General features: G+C 48.4%; 1 protein-coding gene across 1 annotated transcript in view; it reads right to left on the reverse strand.

Annotated features, from left to right (window-relative positions):
• TSPAN15 (tetraspanin 15) overlaps positions 1-16,331 on the reverse strand; it is a 60,271-nt gene extending 43,940 nt beyond the window's left edge. Inside the window, exon 1 of the mRNA XM_075533430.1 lies at positions 16,142-16,331. Within this exon, the coding sequence (XP_075389545.1) occupies positions 16,142-16,237 (96 nt within the window). The 5' untranslated portion in view covers positions 16,238-16,331. The remainder of the gene's footprint in view (positions 1-16,141) is intronic.
• Between the last annotated feature and the right edge of the window lie 3,724 nt (positions 16,332-20,055).

Raw genomic sequence — 20,055 nt, forward strand, 5'->3', positions numbered from 1 at the left:
GTGGGTTCTGTTTTTTCGTGATTTATCCAGGCTAAGAGAGTAATCCCATTTTCTTCAATTGTATTATAACGAAATATAATGACATTGATCCTTCTGGTATGATTGAAACAAATTTCAGTTATCTATTCAATTTGGTTATTTTCCAGGTATAAGTCCTCAATAGAAGCAGGAAGACACTGTGGTATAATTCTAAATTAATTTTTGCCTAGGCACAGGTAGGATAGGCTCTTCCAATGCTTGAAAGCGAAAGGACTGATATTGTTTTCACTCAGACTGTTTTGTTCCAAATCTAACATGATGGGGGGCAGTGAATGTAATTGCATCTCATATCAAAGTCACCAGGTTACAAAAATATTACCAAGAGGAGGCTCAAGAGTCTGAAGGCTCTCCATGCCTCTGTTCTGGTTCTGCTGCTAAGAAAAATTCCAGGCAAGGGACAAAGTTTAGACAAGAGTCATAGAAAAGGTTTGAACAGAAAAAATGAGTTTATTGAAGGGGGACTGTTTGGGGAAAGAAATCCAAAGGGCTCTTTGCTAGTCTAAAAGGCCAAAGTTATAAATCTTTACAGGAGTGGAAAGCCTCATCTCTCTCCGGAGTGGCTAGTGGATTTGAACGGCTGACCTTTTGATTAGCAGCACAATGCTTAAAACCCAGGACACCACCAAGGCTCCTACCATCTAAAGCAGGGACTATATTCCTCCTACAACCTACTCCCCAACCACAGCTAGATTTGCTTCTAGGTTTGTCTCTCTTCCCCAAAGCCCACACTGAAGTCTAGCTGTTTCCTAGCGCCAATCACAGGGCCTGGCATACAGTAGACATTGAATAACTACCATATATACTCAAATATAAGCCGCCCCGAGTATAAGCCCAGGTACCTAATAATTTCCTGGGAAACCAGAAAAACTGATTGACTCGAGTATAAGCCTAGGTTGGGGGATTCAGTATGTGAATTAACAGAGAGACCAGAGGGGGTAGATGGAGCGCAGCCACAGACACATCCTTACCAGTTCAGCTGCCGGTGTAAGTGAATCACTACGGGTACTTCTGCGAATTGGAGCCGTCCACGTCATAGGACGGCTCTGATTGGTTAGATGTCAGTAAACACACATTTAAAGCCCTGCAGTGTCAGTGGGGCTTTGAGTGAATAGCGGAGCAACAGCAATCACCCGCGAGATGTTACACCTGACCCGTGTATAAGCCCAACCCGTTTTTCAGCAAATCTTCTCCTCAGAGAGAAAGGCAGGGCAAGTTCTCCCTGTGTCCCTATAAGACAGTGGTTCTCAACCGTCCTCATGCTGCCACCCCACAGTTCCTCATGTGTGGTAATCCCCACAGCCATAAAATTATTTTCGCTGCTACTTCTTAACTGTAATTTTGCTACTGTTATGAATCAGAGGACCCCTGTGAAAGGGTCCTTCGACCCCAAAGGGGTCGTGACCCACACACAGGTTGAGAATCGCTGCTCTAAGCCATCTTGCCCCGGTGTTTGGAGCCAGTTGGTACAGACATTTGATTACCAGCCCCTTCCTTATCTGTTTACCGTGCCCCACCCTGGGTTGGCATTGTGAGTCACACAGAGAGAAGAGGCAGGGGGTGGGGAAGGCAGGCAGGAGGGCAGGCTGCTACTCCGGCTTCTGCAGGCACAGAACACCCAGAGGGGTGAGGGCCCATCTAGTCCCATGACTCAAAGGAGCCCACCCCTCCCGGGCGGGATCCTGTGATGAGCAGGCCCAGCCTGAGAGCAAAACACAAGCTGTTTGATGGGGGGCTGGGAAGTGAGGGTGTTGGAAGGCTCTGCAGTTCCCTTCCAGGGTTGCTGTCCTGACTCCCCAGGAGGACCAGGGGAGGGGAGGCCCAGCCTGTGCCGAGGCCAGCCTGTCAAAGGGCCGTGCTGATCCGCTCTGACAGCCATTAGGCACGGTTGACCAGTTCTCCAGCGTGAAGGCTGCCCCACTTTCAGCTTGAGATTTATTATTTCGTAGAACCAGAAGGCCAGGGCCGTGCCGGATGTGTCCAGCACAACCAAAAGGAAATGCAGCAAATAAACAGATATGCCCGTGTCGGTATAAAGACGTACCGGGATAAAGGTTCATTGAATGTCACCATGATTCTTATCTGGGAGGAGAACTGAAGATGATTTATTTGTGTCCTCACTGTGGCTTTCCTGAACTGTTTGGATTAAAAAAAAAAGTGCATGTATTATTTTCACGAAACAATAAGGCTCTTTCAAAAGTATTTTTTTTAAAAAGCCTGCTGGAAGCCAAATTCACTTGCTCTTCCATCTGGGTTCATCTAATATCTAATGCTGAGCTGGGAGACCAGGTACCTGGTGTTCCTTTCAGAAAAGGCTGCCTTCTACCAGGGCGGGACTCAGGGGTAGTGGGTGAGCAAGGTAAACCCAATGAAGTAACTGGAGTCAGGCAACCTTGGCCTTGGCCCATCAGAAAGATCACACTAGCGGTCCCCTTCAGAGCCTTCTAATCCCGCCAGTTTTCCGTCTCCGGCTGTTAACCAGCGAGAAGAATGAGGAAGGAAAGTAGAAAGAGGGCAATACCGAGGTCGCTGATGACCCTGGAACCGCACGGCCCTGTGTCCACTGCACCTCGGCCAGTCTTGGGAACCGATCTGCTACACTTTCAGACAAGGCCATGGTGTGTGAGTCACACAGCACGTAGATTTGGGATTTGAACCCGGGCAGTCTGGTCCACAGTGCACACTCTTTCTTCGTCTTCATTCCACCCTAGGGAAATATGAGGAGCCCCAGGACAACACAGGAAGCCCTGTGCATCCTTGGCGAAGCGCCGGGAGGAAGAGCTCTAGAATCTGTAACCAGATCTCTAGAGTACCCTCTGGTCTGTGCTAAAATTAGAGGTGTGTTCCAAAAGGCTGAGGGTACATGTGTCAGAATGATTCACCCTGTGTGGACGAGGAGGCGCCAAGTGGTTCGGGGGGAAGCTCATTTGTAATGGAGGCGTTCTCGCTGCCGTGTACTGAAAAGAGCGTTAGGATGAAAATGAGGATACGCTGGGGCTCTGTCCAGCTCTGACGCACGTCATCTGCAGGAGGGACTAACCTGAAAACAAACTCATTGCCATGGGGTCATTTCCGACTCATAGGGACAAGGTCCCAATGAACAGGCCGAGAGAACATTACACGTGGCCCAAGGTGGCAGAGGCATTCGATTGTGCAGAGCCTCACAATGGAGAACATGGAAAATGAGGATCCAGGAACACTTCACTGTCCTCATGCAGAGCCTGTACACAGACCAAGAGGCAACCGCTGGAGCAGAACAAGGGGATCGGGAGTGACTTAAAAATCAGGAAAGGTGTGGTATCTGAGTTAGTTTATTGTGCCAACCTGGCCGATAAACACACATGGATTAATTGAAGGGCAGAGGGATAAATGGCTCGGGAAGCCTCGCCTTTCTAGTTCGGGTCTCGTTTTGTGATGGTTGCACCAGGGTGCAGCTGCCTTAGCAGTTCCCTGCTTCAGCTTTCAAGGCTGACTTCCTATAAGACATCCCCAAGGAGAAGCCACATGGACCTACCCCGATGCAGCCCTGGGTGCTGAAGCACCCGTGTGGAGACCCCTCCCAGCACTGAGACGTTTACACATTCACTGACTCGGCTTTCCTCCTGCAGTCGGCATCATTGCATGTGTTTTGTGAGATGGTGGAGGACTTTGTGGATTGGTGTTGGACATATGGGTTAATGGGTCTTGGGCAGCACTGGGTTGGGGTAGTTTCTTGATGCACACTTAACCTTTACATAAAACTCTCTCTTATACATGAGTTTCTGTGGATTTGTTTCTCTAAAGTACCCAGACTAATACAGTATCTTTTACCATACTGATTGAATCCGTATGCTGAACAAAAAATCCAAGAAGTTGGACTACATGAAAAGAATGCAGCAGCAAGATTGGAGAAAACTCATTAGCCATCTAAGAGACGCTTGCTGTGCGCTATGGCCTTGCTTGCAGACAGTGACGAAGGCTACAGCACTTCGTGATGAAGATCAAAGACTGCCTCCTTCGACAGGGATTGCACCTCCACACGAAGAAAACAGGCACATCCGCAGCTGGATCAATAAGCACCCTCAGGATAAACGGAACTCAGATGGAAGGTGTCGAGATCTCATTTCACTTGGATCCACAAACATCACCCATGGAAGAGGCGGTCGAGAAAGGTTTTTAAAAAGGGTATTTCACTGGACACATCTGCAGCAAAAGACCTCTATGACGTGTGAAAAGCGAAGGCGTCACTCTGAAAAGTAAGGTCCAGCAGCCTCAGCCGTGGTATGTTCAATCGCCCCGCCCCCGCCCCCTCCCCCCCCTGCATACCAAAGGTGGGCAGCAAGTGAGGGAGACAGAAGGATCGATGCATCAGAATTACTACGTTGGCCAAGAACATTGACTATTCTACACGCACTGCCAAGAGGAGCAAATCTGTCTTGGAAGAAATACAGCCAGAATGCTTCTCAGCAGGGAGGATGGTGAGACTTCCTCTCCCTGACTTTGGACGTGTGATCAGAGGGATCAGTCCCAGGGAAAGGCGACATGCTTGGTAAAGTGGGGCAGTGGGAAGGAGAAGGACCCTCATGGAGATGGATCGACACAGTGGCTGTAACAATGGGCTCACACACAACTGTGCGGACGCGCAGGACCAGATGGTGTTTTGCTCTGCTGTCCAGGGGGTCGGTCATGAGTTGGAACAAACAACAAACAAGCTGACACCTGACAACAGGAACAACAGGTCATACTGACTCCCAGACTAAAAGAAGTATTGATTTCCTCCAATACATCTGATCACATCAACAAGAGGAACAGTTTTTATCTTGGCACCAATTTGTCTTAATGCCTCTCAAACGCCTGCCAACCGGCCTTTTTAACAAATAAGGGCAGGCCTCGGGTTCATAGCAGGCCCAAGATGGAATGGCACTATTTTATATTTCAACATCCCACTACGGATAAAGAGGAATACTGATTAGTCAACACCACATAGTACAAAGTCGCCTATTAAAATGCAATTTTAAAAGTGAATCAGAAAAAAGAAAAGAGGGGGAAAAAAAAGAAAATGATTAGGGCAAAGAATGTACAGATGTGCTTTATACAATTGATGTATGTATATGTATGGACTGTGATAAGAGTTGTATGAGCCCCTAATAAATTTTTTTTTTTAAAGTGAATCAGATTAAAAAAATATATTAAGTCAGCAACATTCCAATAGATGTAACCTCTACATAGAGAGCACTTTAGCAAAATTTCAAATGTATACATAACCAGGTCAAGGTGGTCCGCTGTTAGGTGTACAGTGGAGATTACCCTTGGAGGAGACGGTGGGGACTGAAGAGGGTGGTGGGGGACAGAGGAAGACTTTGGGGTTCTGCTAGCCATTCTGTTGGTTGATCAGGAAGCTGATTTTATAGGCGTGTTCATGTGAAAATTCATCAGTGTGGAGACTTATGACATGTACCGTTTTCTTATGTAAACGGCACATTTACATATCCTTTAACCCAGTGAACCCTAGACAGCAATTCCACTTCCAGAAACTGCCCTGTAAACGCAGACGTGTGAGGCAGGGCAGGTTCAAAGACACTCGCGGCAGCACTGTTGGACACGATGAAAAACTGGACGTAACCTACGAGTAGGCTAGCTAGAGATTGATGAACTGCGTGGTGATAGCCCAGGGGCAGGCCAGGTGGCTGTGGAACAGGATGGAGCAGCCCCCAGCAGGCTTCCACAATTTACAGGGATTTAAAGGTACGTGAAAAAGTAAAAAGTTTTTAAAAATTTTTAAATCTTAAAAAGAAGAAAGAAAAAGGGGCAGAACTGTCTACAGTGTGCTACCTTATATCGGAGAAATGCTATCAAGTCATAGTGAACCTGGAGGTCAGAGTATGACTGTCTTGTAGGTTTTCCTAGGCTGTAATCTGGGAGCCAATGACAAGGTCTTTTCTCCCCCAGAGCTGCTGGTGACTTTGAACCACCAATCTTGTGGTCTGCAGTGCTAACCATTGCACCTCCAGGGCTCCTGGTGGATAAAATATATTAACGAGGACATCCCATGCAGAAGACATCTCAGAAAAGACACACAAGAAAGTAACCCAAGGGGGAGGGAGCACCCGGGGAGAGGGGGGAGGATGAGGAGACTAGCCGTTTTGTACATTTAAATGTTGTACCGTGCCCATGCGTTTCCAACACCACGACAGTTTTTAAAGCAAACGATTACAGAAGCACTCCTACTAGGTTAGCCACGATTTACTTTTTAAAAATTTTAAATAAATAAAACAAATGAAGAATAATAACCATTGGAGGCAATGGGCAGGGGGAGGGGCGACTGGAATCCTCTGGAATGGCTGGTGGGGACGCAAAACAGTGCCTCAAATAACAAACCCACAAACAAAACTCGAGGGAGAGGGGCCAGAGGACCCAGTGATTTCCCTCAGACAGACAGACAGACACCCTGGGAACCTCACAGAAGTGAAACAACACAGAGATGCACCTTGGGGCTCTTCCCTGCACTAGCGACAGTGGCAAAAAGGCGGAAACAACTGACATGTCCATCAACGAAGGAAAGATGCAGCACATACACACAATGGAACATGGCTCACCGACAAAGAAGGATGCAAGCCCAAACATCTTGGAACGTGGATGAATCTGGAGGCTGTTATGTTGAGCAAACTAAGTCAATGGCTCATGTACAAATAATGCGCATTCTCCCTTCTGTGAGAAGACATGAGGAAGTACAGGGGCAGAAGGTCATGTTCATGACTGGTGACCAGAGCTGTGGTGGGGAGTCGAGAAGGTGGTGCACTTTTGACATAGCAGACATGTAACTTTTGGTGACAAGAAAGGGACCGGTGAGTGAGGGCGACGTGGACACGGCTCAGTGAACGTCACCACCGGTACTAAGAGTATGCAAGGAAATAGGGCCTGCTGGTAATTGCCCCCTGGCATAGATAATTTTTTAATTATATATTGTGAAGCAAAGCCATATATGCCATATAGAATGTGGGTATATACCACATATACTCATGTATAAGCCGAGTTTTTCAGCACACTTTTAATGCAGTTTTTGTTGTGAAATTGGATGGCTCGGCTGATATTCAGGTAGGCTTATACTCGAGTATATACGGTGTAGAAGCTTATGTGTGTAACCGAAACCAAACCCACTACCACTGAGCCTTTTGTGGCCCATCACCACCAAAAGGGCAAGCACAGAACTGCCGACAGGGTTTTCCAGGCTGTACATCCTTGCAAGGCAGACCGCCACACCTTTCTCTTGAAAGTGGGGGGTGGGGTAGAACCACTGACTTTTTGGTTAGTGGCTGAATGCTTAACTACTGGCACATCCCCCACGACACCACAAGGGCTCCTTTGTCTATATATTAGGGTAAGTCAAAAAGCTTTGCTCAAAGTCACAGAAAAACCTTTACTTGTAAAAAATAAATCAAAATGTGAAGCTAGTGCTTCTCAACATATCCTCCATCTCCGCATAGGTTCCCAGACGTTATTGGTCTACCACTTCCTTATCAGTAAAATCCTTACGGTCCTCCGAGCCCTCCTGGCAAGTAAGCGTTGTGTGCAGCAGCCCACAATCCAGGATAAAGAGGGCAAGTGTCTGCTTTTGCAGCCCCCTCAGATCATACCAAGGACCTCTGGTGGCATGGTGGGTTACATGTGGGGCTGCTAACCGCAAGATCAGCAGTTCGAATCCACCAGTCGCTTCTTGGAAGAAAGATGAGGCTTTCCACTCCAGAATGAAGTTACAGCCTCGGAAACCCACAGGGGCAGTTTTACTCCATCTTGCAGGATCACTATAAGTCCGAATCGACTTGATGGCAGTGAGTTTGGCTTTGGTTTTGGATCACTCCAGAACACACCACCACCACCCGCCCCCCAAAAGGCACTTTAGGGAACACTTAGGTCTACATCTAAAGACAGCATTTCTCTCTGTGGGTTAACCCTTCCTACAAGAATTCTGCGCTCTTGCCTTTACGGCACGGTAGCCTCGAGGGTTCGAAGCGGGGTCCTTTGAGTTTGGAGGACAAAGGCAGTCTGATGGACAAGACCAGGGCGGTAAGGTGGGCGGGGTAAGCTTTCTCTGATGCAATTCTCGTAGGACAGCCCTAAGAAAAGCCTTCCCCAGGACAACTCTCAGGCCCTTTCCCTCACTCATGTAGTTTTCCCTCTCCTTAGAAATGTTCCACAATAAACCATCACGGCCATCCTGTGTCCTTCGAGAAAATCTATCAAGCTCACCCCTTGAGGATTCCCACATGTGGTTGCTGGCACTTCTGAGCTAACCTCTCTGACTTCGCGGGCTTAGCAGAACCCCTGCAAAGTCCGTTTGGACTTTTTTTTTTAAAGGCCCCCTAATGATACTTTGACAACTGTGTGACTGAGAGAATTTGTCCGCAGCCGTCGGCTGATTGCCTAGACATGTTTAAGCACCTTTTGTTTGTAATAAACCCAGGCACGTAGGAGCTACAAGCCAGTAGCAGCACTTAAGGGCTGACCATGGGTCTATGTGACTGCACGCACGCCAGACAGGGCTTAAAAAGAACTCATGGAGAAATTACATTATCATTTAATCCCACGTCTCTAAGAATTTTTGGAGCCCCCTCTTATAGTCATATGTACTCATATAATAAATGCAACTGAGGTATAGTTATTGGATGTCACCGAACACCTTGCGGAAATGGGTTTCTGGATTTGTAGGATTGGCTCTGTGATCTCTTGGGTAGTGTCCGGAGTCTTAAAAGCTTGAGAGGAGCACCTAAGATACAGCCGTGAACCTCTACTCGTGAGGAATAAAGAGAAAGTGATGGAAATCGGAGAGTCGAAGAAGGAACTAACCCAGAGAACCAGTAGTCTACCTGAACCACGGCCTCATCTCCTCGGAGATCAGAAGCAATAGCGGGTGCCCCGCTGCCATCTTGATGGGGAACAGTGGTTGGACCTTCACAGAACGGGAGAAGAATGTGAAACAGACCACACATTCCTGAAAACCAACTGACTCATGGGCCTGATTAAGACAGGAAAACTCCCTGAGAGTTCTGTATCCTTTAACACTACAGCCCTGAGATATTGTTATACCTTTGTACCGTGAACCAAGACTAACCCCTGAGACCACAATAACAAAGTAGCTCAAAACCTAATGAATATCACCTTTAAGTACTGTGCTTTTACAAAAATCACCTATGTGTGACCCAAAGGTTAACCATTCATTTCAAACAAACGTACGCATGAAAGGGGGCAAGGAGACTGGATGAATGGAAGCAAAAAAGCCAGGCCAACAACGTGAAACTGGCCATGCATGCATGTGAAGAACACAATCAATGTCATTGGGCATCTTGTGTCCCAAGGGTTGAGTGGGACCCTCAGCTGCTGTGTAAGCCCTCATCATACACGCAAAAAGGTCTCTCTCTAATGTCTCACAGAAGGTGGGTGCATGGCTACAGTAAAATCCATGACCCCTTAATCTAGACACACAAGCTACAATGAAAACACTAGCACTTTGGGCTTATAAAGCAAGCAACCCTTGGCCCTGCTGTTCCTCCTCCCAAGAGATAGCGCCAAGATAATGGGGTTTCCCATAAACGGCTTTCAATTAACATAAAACTCTGTTCAGGACAAATTACTTCCTCACCCTGGGCCTCCACCCCACACCCAAACCCAGACACCTGGATCTTTCCAGGCCGGTGCTAGAGTTCTTGGCACGGTGGCGGTCTTTTAAACAGAAACTTTTCCTGGAATGGGAAGTCATGGATTTGGTAAAGCCACTTAGTTGCTTAGAAGAGAAGCAATCCAAGTTTGAGTCCTGCTTGTCCCTAGAGAAGTAGTCCATGCAGCCACCCAAAGAGTAGGCTTCGCTGAGAGCTTACATGAGCAGACTCAGAGAAGGCCTTGGCAACTCTAGTTCCATTTTCTTTTAACTGCATCACTTTCTTTTGAATGGCACTCTATTTGATCACCTACCGTCACCTCTCTAGATCACTAATCTAGAAATACTCCATTGAGGTCATCGGGGTATGTTATCCGGGTGACAGATAAGAAAACAAGTTCAAGAGGCAAAGAGACTGGCCCATGACCACAGGTGAAGCCAGATATGTCACCTCCACCTTCTGATCCTTGGTCTTCCCATCTGCCCCCCCACCCAGTTTGGCCTTTCTTCTTTCATCCCTGGGATCCGACCTCAGAGCAAGAAACCCAGAATCAGAGTGGAGGGGCTTCCATGTCCACCCCACCCAATGGTTCTCAGCATTAGCTGCACACTGGAATTACTAGGAGGCTTAAATGAATGCAGAAATCAGGGTCCCGTCCCAAGAGCATCTGAAACCAAACCCTTACAGGTGGGTCCACACATCTGTAGTGTTGCTGTTGTTGTTGCTTAGAATTTCTCCAGTGGATTCCGATGTGCCTTTGGATGAGAACCACTGGATTAGAGATCAAATTATGCCACTTCGGCCCCACAGACAACCTTCTACATCCCTGGACTTCTACCAATCAGCCCTCTGGGCCCCCAATATTGCTCATCTCTTTGGCCTGTGACTTGGAGCCAGAGTATTGGATGGGACCTGGGACCAGCCATTTTCTAAATGTTAAAACCTCTGAGGCTCAGACTAGGAAGTGCTCTCCCAATGAAGTCACTAGCGGAGGAGGCCTAGAACCTAGATCTCCTGGCGGTCACATCAACGAGAGGGGTCACATGGAAGACCCACAGCTCCTACCAGCACAGTAAGTGGGGCGCAGGGAGAGAAAGAAACCAGGAATGGGTATGTGTGAGACCATGTTCACAACGTCGCCAACCTCAGTCACTGAGCAAGTCTGCCCTGGTGGCATACTGGGGGCGGGGAAAGTTCTAGAATGGTGGGGGCTATAGCCAATTGGTGGGAAGATGCCCCCTTTCTAGGTGGAGAAGCAGCCAAGTCTCAAATCCCTATAAGTAAATTCAGTGTCTTGGGTGGCAGAGAAGTTGGGGGGGGGCGTGTGCAGCTTCTCTGCCCATGCTAATAATAATAGCACATGGTCAAGGGTGGATTACCAAATAAGCAACCTAAGTATGTAGTTAAAACACCAACAAAGGGGAGCTTCAGTGGTCCAAGCAAATACCTGCGGATGCTGAGCAGGGAGGACATAAGGAAAGGCTAGCACTGGCCGGAAGGGGGCTGAGAGGGAAGAGGGGCAATGAAATTGATACCATTTTATACATTTTGTATACAATCACAACGACATTTTCCTTTTCATTTCAGACCAATCTGGTAGAGCCTGATGTTCTCTCTCGCAAACTCACTCTAAACATGTGACTCAGGACGTATCTGGTCCAGCACAAAGCAAACCAAAGCACATCTGCAGATTAAGCCTCCCCTTTACTGTGAATACTGCTCTTTTCCATCAATCTCACCCCCTTTGGGTAAAGCAGGCCCAATGATGCTACAAAGATGCAGCATCAAAGAATGGAAATGAGTTTTTAACTATTATTCCAAGAAGAAAAACGCTCATGGAGACCAGTGACTGGCTCGCCAACAAATACTGCTGGAAAAATGAGTGCAATTTTCCGTCGCCTCCAAAGGAAGGAGCCTTAGTGGTGCTAAGAGTCAGGCACTGGTCAGAGGTTCAAATCCACTAGCTGCTCAGCAGGGGATGGCGATAGGTTTGGTTTCACTTTGTCCTACTACTTATTTGACTACTTCTGACCTGAAAAACAAAGCCACCGCAGTGTTGCAACAATGAAACACACAACTTTCCTCTACTTCCTAAATGCTTCCTTTCCCCCACCCCCCACCCCCTGCCACACCATCCCCCCCTCCCCCTATCATGATTCCAATTCTGCCTTACAAATCCAGCTAGACCAGAGGATGGACACTGGTACAGATTGGAACTGGAAACACAGGGAATTCAGGGCAGATGATCCCTTCAGGACCAGTGGTGAGAGAGGGATACAGGGAGGGTGGATTGTTAAGGAGGAACCGATTACAAGGATCTACATATAACCTCCTCCCTGGGGGATAGACAACAGAAAAGTGGGTGAAGGGAGATGTTGGACAGTGTGAGATATGACAAAATAATAATTTACAAATTATCAAGGGTTCATGAGGGAGGGGGCAATAGAGAGGGAGGGGGAAAATGAGGAGCTGATACCAAGTAGAAAGCAAATGTTTTGAAAATGATGCCAACAAATGTACAAGTGTGCTTGACATAATGGATGGATGTATGGATTGTGATAAGAGTTGTACAAGCCCCCAATAAAATGATTAAAAACAAAAAAACCAAAGTGACATGTTCCTAATCATTTTTGTTGTTGTAGTTTTACTTACTAGTTTGCAAATATATATTTTTATGCTTGATTTTATAAATTGTATTTATTTTATAAGCTTTATTTTCATTCATTTAAATTTCTTTACTATGTTAAAACTAAATTTCTAAAGTGATGTAATTTTATACCCAAGTTAATTGAAGTTGCAACAATTAGGCAGAGCACAAAAATGAAAACTTGTGGAAGTTTTTTTTTTTAATAGGCGGTCAAGAGGGTAGGGCAAGACTTGTTAATCTCTAAAAACAATTAAAAATTAATTTCCTTCTTAAGACACAATGAACCAGAAGAGATTTCTTAAATTACATGTTGGAATTTAATTGGTGCAAACTGTGCTGAAGCTACAAATACAATAGGAATATAACAGAGCACAACAGAAATATAATCTGCTCCAAACTCTGCGTCCATTCTTGATCTAGTGAAGATAAATGTTGAAAGGGAAACTGAGAATCTGAAATCGTCACATCAGCTGATGTCCAAAATGACAGAAATACAGATGCTGCTTTGTACAATAATTTTTCTTCTAATGATGTAAGTTACTGGGTGGAAAGACGGCCAAGTGATTGTTCACATCACAGTGGACCATTTGAAATTTTCTGTCTAAAATTTCAGGATGCTTAATGAACAAAATTCTGTAGCCAGAATGTATTTCCAGAGTGTAACGCTCCTGGGAAAAATTATGAGAGGGAGTGGCTACTGTATTCGCCATCTAGTGGCTCGGAAGATTGTTTTGTGTGCTAACTATTCAGTACAAACGCTTTTAATGTCCAATTTGCTGTGGGTGGATTTTGTGATAGGCGCATCTAGAATATGATTGGGAAGCAGGCTTGGACTTGACTCTGAAACCGGCAATACAACTGCAGGAAGAACAGCAGGACTGGAAAGCCATTTTGCAACACACTGTTGATCTGCTAACAATCGCTGAATGCACACTGTTTTTGTTTTGCTTTGTTTTGGATGCACTGTTCTTTTGAGGGAAAAAAATGAAGTGCTTGGGGGAGTTTACTCCATCCCACGTGCTCAGTTCAATCCATTTCCAGTAGGTCACAGCTTCAATCTCAAAACATGAAAGCATAGACAATGCAACCCGCCGATGTCTAAAAGTATATGAGGAAATTTAATAGGGTTTGAGCAATGGTTTTCAGTGAAATAAATAGTTTGATATTTGTTTATAGATTCCACTCCTGATCCTTCTCACACTGACCAGCTAAGTATTTTTTTACGATATAGCTCCAACAGATGGAAAACCTGTCAGGGGACTTATCACATTTACTAGCTTAAAAAGTCATATCAGGGAATGAATTGCAAAGCAAGTACTTTTCACTACTTATGTGAAATATGCAAAATGGATTTTTCTACGTGCAGAAGCTAGTCTTACGACAACGCTGCCAATATGCCAGAGTGTTATAAAGGCATGCAACAGAAGATTCTAGAATCCCCAAACGATGTGCTACCTGCTCTCTTCATCTTATTGATGAACACATTTCTTGTCACCTCTACTCATTGATGGGCAGTTCTTAAAACACAAGCAATAGCCCGGTACTAAACTGTCATCCCAGTGCGCACCGGGGAGTCCATGCTTAACAGTCCCTCTGATTCTAGATGCTGAAGACCAGAGACACACAAAGGATATTTCAAAAGAGAAACTGACACCAACAAACACTGGAGTGTGTATTTATGTGTTGATTATATAATACACCGTTTTCATCAGATGAACCAAGCTGTTTAATTCACAACTACATTTAAACACACACACACATATCTACCAGTCGTTAACAGAGCATCTACATCATTTAAGAGAAGACTTGAAAACTTTTGAAACAAATATTGCTACATCATCAAGCAGGGTAATGTCACAGAAGCATTAAAAAGAAACAAGTAAATACTCCGAAAGTATCATTGCCAGAGATTAATTTCTGGGAAGCATGTGCTACAGCATCACTGACACACTTGAATCTTGCATGAAAAGAAAAGAGAAAATGTATGAAGTTCTTTCACAAGAATTTTTTTCTTCTTCTTAAACAATGTGGGTATATTTAATGAAGAATGCAGGAAGGCATCCAAGAAATTAGTGCAGGCTGGTCCCAATGACAAATAAGTGGGCAGTCAAAAAGCATTGGTACAAAGCCATAGAACTCTTTGTCAAATAAAAGTATTACAATGTTTATTTTGTTTCTCAACATAAATGCCACCACCATTTAGACATTCTGAAGGCAGGGTTTCCATCTCTCTCTAACTCTTCCTGACGAACCCAGGACTCCCCCATTTGTATCATGTCAAAAAGGAAGTTTTGGTGCCTGTAAATGACTCAAATCCTGCTCCTTTGAAAGGTTGAGTTCAGGAGACAAGAAAGAAGTCTGCCGGGGCAAGATCAGGGCAGTAGGTTGGGTGGGGTAAAGTTTCTCAAAGAGACTCTCATTGGACAGCGCTTGCTACGCTGGATGAATGAGCAGGTAGGTTGCCGAGATGGGAAGAAGTCTTCCATTGAACTTTCCTGGTCTTTTCTCACCGATGGAGTTTTGTTTTCTTAGAACTTTTTAATCATAAGCCCCCATGATCGCCCTGTGTCCCTCTGGGAAATCTCCCAAGACTGCCACTTAGCAGGCCTGAAAATGCAGTGACCATAACCTTCTGAGCTGACCTCTCAGTCATGACTCTAGCTGCCCCAGCAGATGGCCTCAAATGCTTTGATGGGCACCCTGACAAGTTGAAGACCGAGTATTACTGAGAGGAGACTTGTTTGTAGCCAACCACTGACTGCAGATGCCTATTTCAGTCATTTCCTTTGGAAGAGAAGTGTGTGAGTGTGTGCGTGTGTGTGTCCTGGAGCCCCACAAGCAATACTTTTGACTTGCCCTCGTCCTCACTGCCTCCTGGTTGCAGATGAGGAACTATGGTTTTGAAAGATTAAGTAACTTCCCCAAGGTCACACAGCTAGAAAGTGGTAGGGGCACGGTTCGAATCCTGGTCCAACCCATATGACAGTAACTACTACCATCTGCCCCAAACAATGCGGGAGACAAGTAAAACCCAGACAAAACAACTCACCGGCTATCGAGTCAATTCTAACTCGTGGCGACCCTAGAGGGCAGGGTAGAATTGCCCCCACTAACTCTTTATGGGGCGAAAAAGCGTCATTCGCCCCGCCCCCCCCACCACCACCACCACCAGGCCCCGCTCCGCAGAGGGGCTGGTGGTTTCCAAAGGCTGACCTCGTGGTGTGCCGTCCAATGCGTCACACCACTCCATCATCTCTCCTAGGTGAAGTCCAGCAGTAAAAATGTTTGAGCACCTAGCAGCAGCCAGAGACCCACCCGTCAGGTCCCTACTGCTCCGTAGAGGCGTCGCGAGCATCCTCCTTCGACCAACGAGGACACCACGACGCCGAGAGGAAATGTCTTTCTCGGAGGCGGCTGGCAAATCAGTCGCTGGGAAAGGTGCCGGAATCCCCGTCTCCCGGCCCGGGCCACCCAGCCTAACCACTTTCGCCCCTCGGGCGGCTGCGGGAGGTCCACACGCGGGTGCGAGCAGGCGTGAAGGGCGCGGCCCACGCGGGAACCCAGGCCTGCCCAGCAGGTACCCGCAGGTGAGCCACCTAGCGCTAGGGGGCCACAGTTCGGCAATCGGCTCACGGAGCAACTGAACGGCAGGCTGGGCGCGCACCGCCTGGATGTCTCGGTTCCGAGAGGAGAATAGACGAAAGGGCTCCCCTGGGAGCCGACTTTGGCTCGAGTCTACGCCGGGCGCGGGCGCGGAGGGGGGTGCGGGGAAGTGGAGGGAGTGTGCCCCACCCTCCAGCCCCCGGGCCCTGCTGCGGTCACTCACCCAGAACGCGGTGGAGTAGACGATGAGCGAGAACTTGAGCCAGAGGTAGGAGAAGCGCGCGCAGTAGCGCACCTGCTCGCAGTCCCCGCGGGGCATCCTGGCCGCTCCCCTCGCGGGGCTCCGGGACTCCCGGGGAACGGCTGCTCCTCCTCCGCCGCGCGCGCGGCCCCACCTGCGTCTGCCCGGCCGCCGGCCCCGCCACGGGCGCTCTCCGCGGACTGACACCCGCGCGCCGCAATCCCGGTCCCCTCCGGGGAGGCGGCCAGCGCCGGCGGCCAATGGGAGCCAGGCGGCGGCCCAGCCCCCGGGAGGGGCGGGCCGGGGCGGGGCTCCGGGGCTGGACTCGTGGGGGAGGCGGACCGAGCGGAGGGGGAGAAACCGGAGCGGAGGGGCTGCCAGTGCCGATCGTGGGAAGGGAGGCGCGGGAGTGAGAGTGGGCGTGCCTCTTCGGGGGGTCCACAGAGGGTGCTGCTTGAATGCGGGCGCTGGGCTGTTTTCCAGAGGGGAGGGTACCGGGAGCGGGCAGAAATGCACCTCGAAGGTGTTCCAAGTGTGCACGTGGGTGTGCAAGACGCAGAGAGTGGGATCGTGTATCTCGGAGCGGAGGAGCAGCTACCAGGTGGGGGGAAGGGGTCCCCGTGGAGTTGGGACCCCGAGTTTTCTCGTGCACGATTCCCGGCTTGAGGTTTTTCACCAGACGACCTTCGGGAATCCTATTCATTAGGGCTAGGTGTACCCAAGCCCTGCCCCCGGGGGCCTTCTCCGCCCGGAACCTACGCCCCCCACCCACGCCCACCCCACCCCAATCCCTAGGCGAGGTCCGTAGCTCCCCAGTCTTGGCACACTCTTAGCGGGGTCTCACCAAGCCTCTTTCCCGCCTGCGTCCCGCTAGACGACCTCGACTTTTCACGCCGTTCATGCTCCCTCTCCTTGGCCTAACTCAGCCTCCGGCGTGGGAGCCAGGCAATTTGCGTCTGTGGCATTTGGTAATTAACGTGTGGCCCCGCGGCCAGGGCTGGGTGGGGTCCCTGGTGGTGACTCCAGGAATGGCAGTCCTATCCAAATCTCTGCCTGGGGCCGCCACCAGCTGCCATTCACCCATTTTCAAGGCCAGGGAGGAAACATTGAGTGAGGCAGGCTCGGCTAACCCTGGGCCCGGCCTGGGGAGGGAGGGGCGCCATGCCTTCCCTGGAAGACTGGAAAGGACGGCAGTTTCCTGGTAGAAAAGGAGTCACTCTGTAAGGGAGTTTGTGTACAGAGAGAAGCAGAACCAGGAACTGCTGTTAAGTCACCTTCAGATGAATAACAGGGCTACCTTCCTACTGTAGCATTTAAGTTGTCTTTCTGGCTCAGGACGAACTTCTCATGCCTCGGGGGATCCTAGGCTCCTTACTCCGCTCTGCAGTCAGCCTCAGAGCCCTCTGGTTCAAGGGCTAGACTCGGTTCCTATCCTCTAGGGAAGCAACAAACCCCTCTCTCCTCAGGAGGATGAGGTCAGCCGCTTGCTCTCTGATGGGCTAGCCTTTTACCCTATCCCTAGGGGTGACCTCCTTCTCCTTACAGAGCGGAGCTTGCCTCTTTCCCCACTCCTTATATTTGAATCATCGCCTCAGCTATCCACGCCTCTCACCTGCCCGGGTTTCTTCCCAGTTGTCCCTGGCTCTGGTTCTGGCTGACCCGACCAGCTGTGCTTCATCTCTTCTTTCCAATAGTCTCCAGTGACACTCATTTTTTAATAGCTCCTCCCATGTCTCCCTGAGCCCCTCATGTCCCCTCCTCAATAAGACGTCCTGGGAGATGAAGGAGAAACACTTTGACTGATGAAACCCTGTCTTTCTCTCGCTCTCCACAGTCTTTCCTGGGCTCTTGCTAAGAGTTTGTCTTCAACTACATTGGCCATCCCTGAGAGCTCATGTCTGATATGGAATCACCATGAACTTTTAAGGCATTCTGATAGCCACGCCCCCTCCCCTAAGCCTAATCAAAAGGTTGCCAACGGGCACCTGGGAATTATTATTATTATGGAGCTCCCCAGGACATTTCTCAAGTACAGCCAGGATTGAGAATTGCTTCTCTGGAGGCAATGGTCACAGCACGACCAGCCACACCCCAAGGGTCACTCAGCTGGTTAAGTGCTTAATAATGGGACCTGTTACCACTTCCCATTATGTAAATAGCTGCATCATGACCGATTTCAAGCTCCCAACTTAAAGACATTGAACATAGAGTTTACACACACAGCCCTGCAGAAACAGCCAAGCTGGGCCTAGCAAACTGCTGACGCTGCCCTTGGCGATCCAACCCAAGCCTTTCCTGATGAGCATGTGGTTGTGATGGGTGCCGTGAGTTGGTCCTGCCTCAGGGCAGCCGTACACGTAAGAGAATAAATCACTGCTTGATCCTATGTCAGCTTCACAGCGCTTTTCCTATGTTGTGGCCCACTGTGGCACGTCACTTTGTCCATCCATGTCACTGAAGATCTTCCAATTGTTGTCGACTCTCTGCTTTACCAAGGATGTCCTCTCCGTGGACTGGTCCTTCCTCAGTTCCAAGAAGCGTTTCAATCACTAGCTTAACAAGTATTAGAAATGAGCTTTCACTCACTTGACATTATTAATATTCCTGAAATGTCCAAAACTCACTGCGATTGAGCTGCTTCCCACACAGAGTGACCCTACAGCACCAAGTAGAGCTGCCTATCTGGTCTCTTGACAGAAATGAAAGCCTCATCTTTCTGCTGCAGAGCATCTGGTGGATTCAAATCACTGACTTTGTGGTGATTGTCGCTCAATGTGTTGTCCACTCGGCCACCAGACCTCCCTTTCAAGAAATATAGATGGGCTTTTCTGGTCTCTGGCGCTCCAGGAGAAGCAGTCATCTGTGTAGACATGGTCAAGTCCATGAACTGCACCATGCCCAACCAACCTCGAACTTGGTACCGAAATGGCATTATGAAACCCCAGTCACAACGATATGAATCTCTTAAGGGGGTGGGCCCCAAGTTTCTGAGGAACATGCACTTTTCTAGGAAGCCCGGGGTTCTGAATAAAATGTAGGTCAAGGCCATGGGTGCTCGTACCAAACATATCCAGGAGATCCGGGATAAGGCCTCAATGTGCATCAACAAGGCCATTCGACTGGTCTACATTGCCCTTCCCAAGCTTGGCAAACGGGCCCGAGCTGCCGGCCAAGGTCCATAGCCAAGGTTCAGAGTAAGGCAAGCACTCCAGCCAAGGCCTCAACTCAAGCTCAAGCTCTCAAAGATGCCCAGGCTCAAGGTCCAGCTCCCAAAGGTGCTCAGGCTCTCACAAAGTAGAGCACTCATCTGAGGACAAGAGCGCCCTGAGCTGCGTGTAGCTAGTGTCTTCCTGTATTATTTGTACAAAGAAACCTAAGGCAGGCAAATAAGTAAAAGAAAGAAATATAGACTGACTGGAGGAAGTCAGCTTAACCACCCATCCCTTGTTCAGAGCAAAGGAATCCAGCAAAGCCTGAGTCTGTCCTCTTGTTGTCATTGGGTGCTGTTCTGACTCATAGCAACTGGGTGTTTAGCGGCATGAAACACCGCCCGGTCCTGTGCCACCCTCGCTGTTGGTCGTATGTTTGAGTCTGCTGTTACAGCCACTGTGTCAATCCATCTCCCAGTGGGCCCTCCTCTTTTTCACTGCCCCTTTCCTTTCCCACGCATGATGGCCTTCTCCAGGGACTGGTCTCTCCTGACGACATGTCCACAGTATGTAAGACGAAGTCTCACCATCTTTGCCTCCAAGGAGCACTCTGGCTGTACTTCTTCCACAATAGATTCATTTTTCCTTTCAGTAGTCCATGGTACCCTCTAGCACCACAATTCAAATGCATGGATTCTTCTTCAGGCTTCTTTATGCAGTGTCTAACTTCCACATCCATACGAGGCC

This window comes from Tenrec ecaudatus, chromosome 16, assembly GCF_050624435.1.
Source record: "Tenrec ecaudatus isolate mTenEca1 chromosome 16, mTenEca1.hap1, whole genome shotgun sequence".
NCBI lineage: Eukaryota > Metazoa > Chordata > Mammalia > Afrosoricida > Tenrecidae > Tenrec > Tenrec ecaudatus.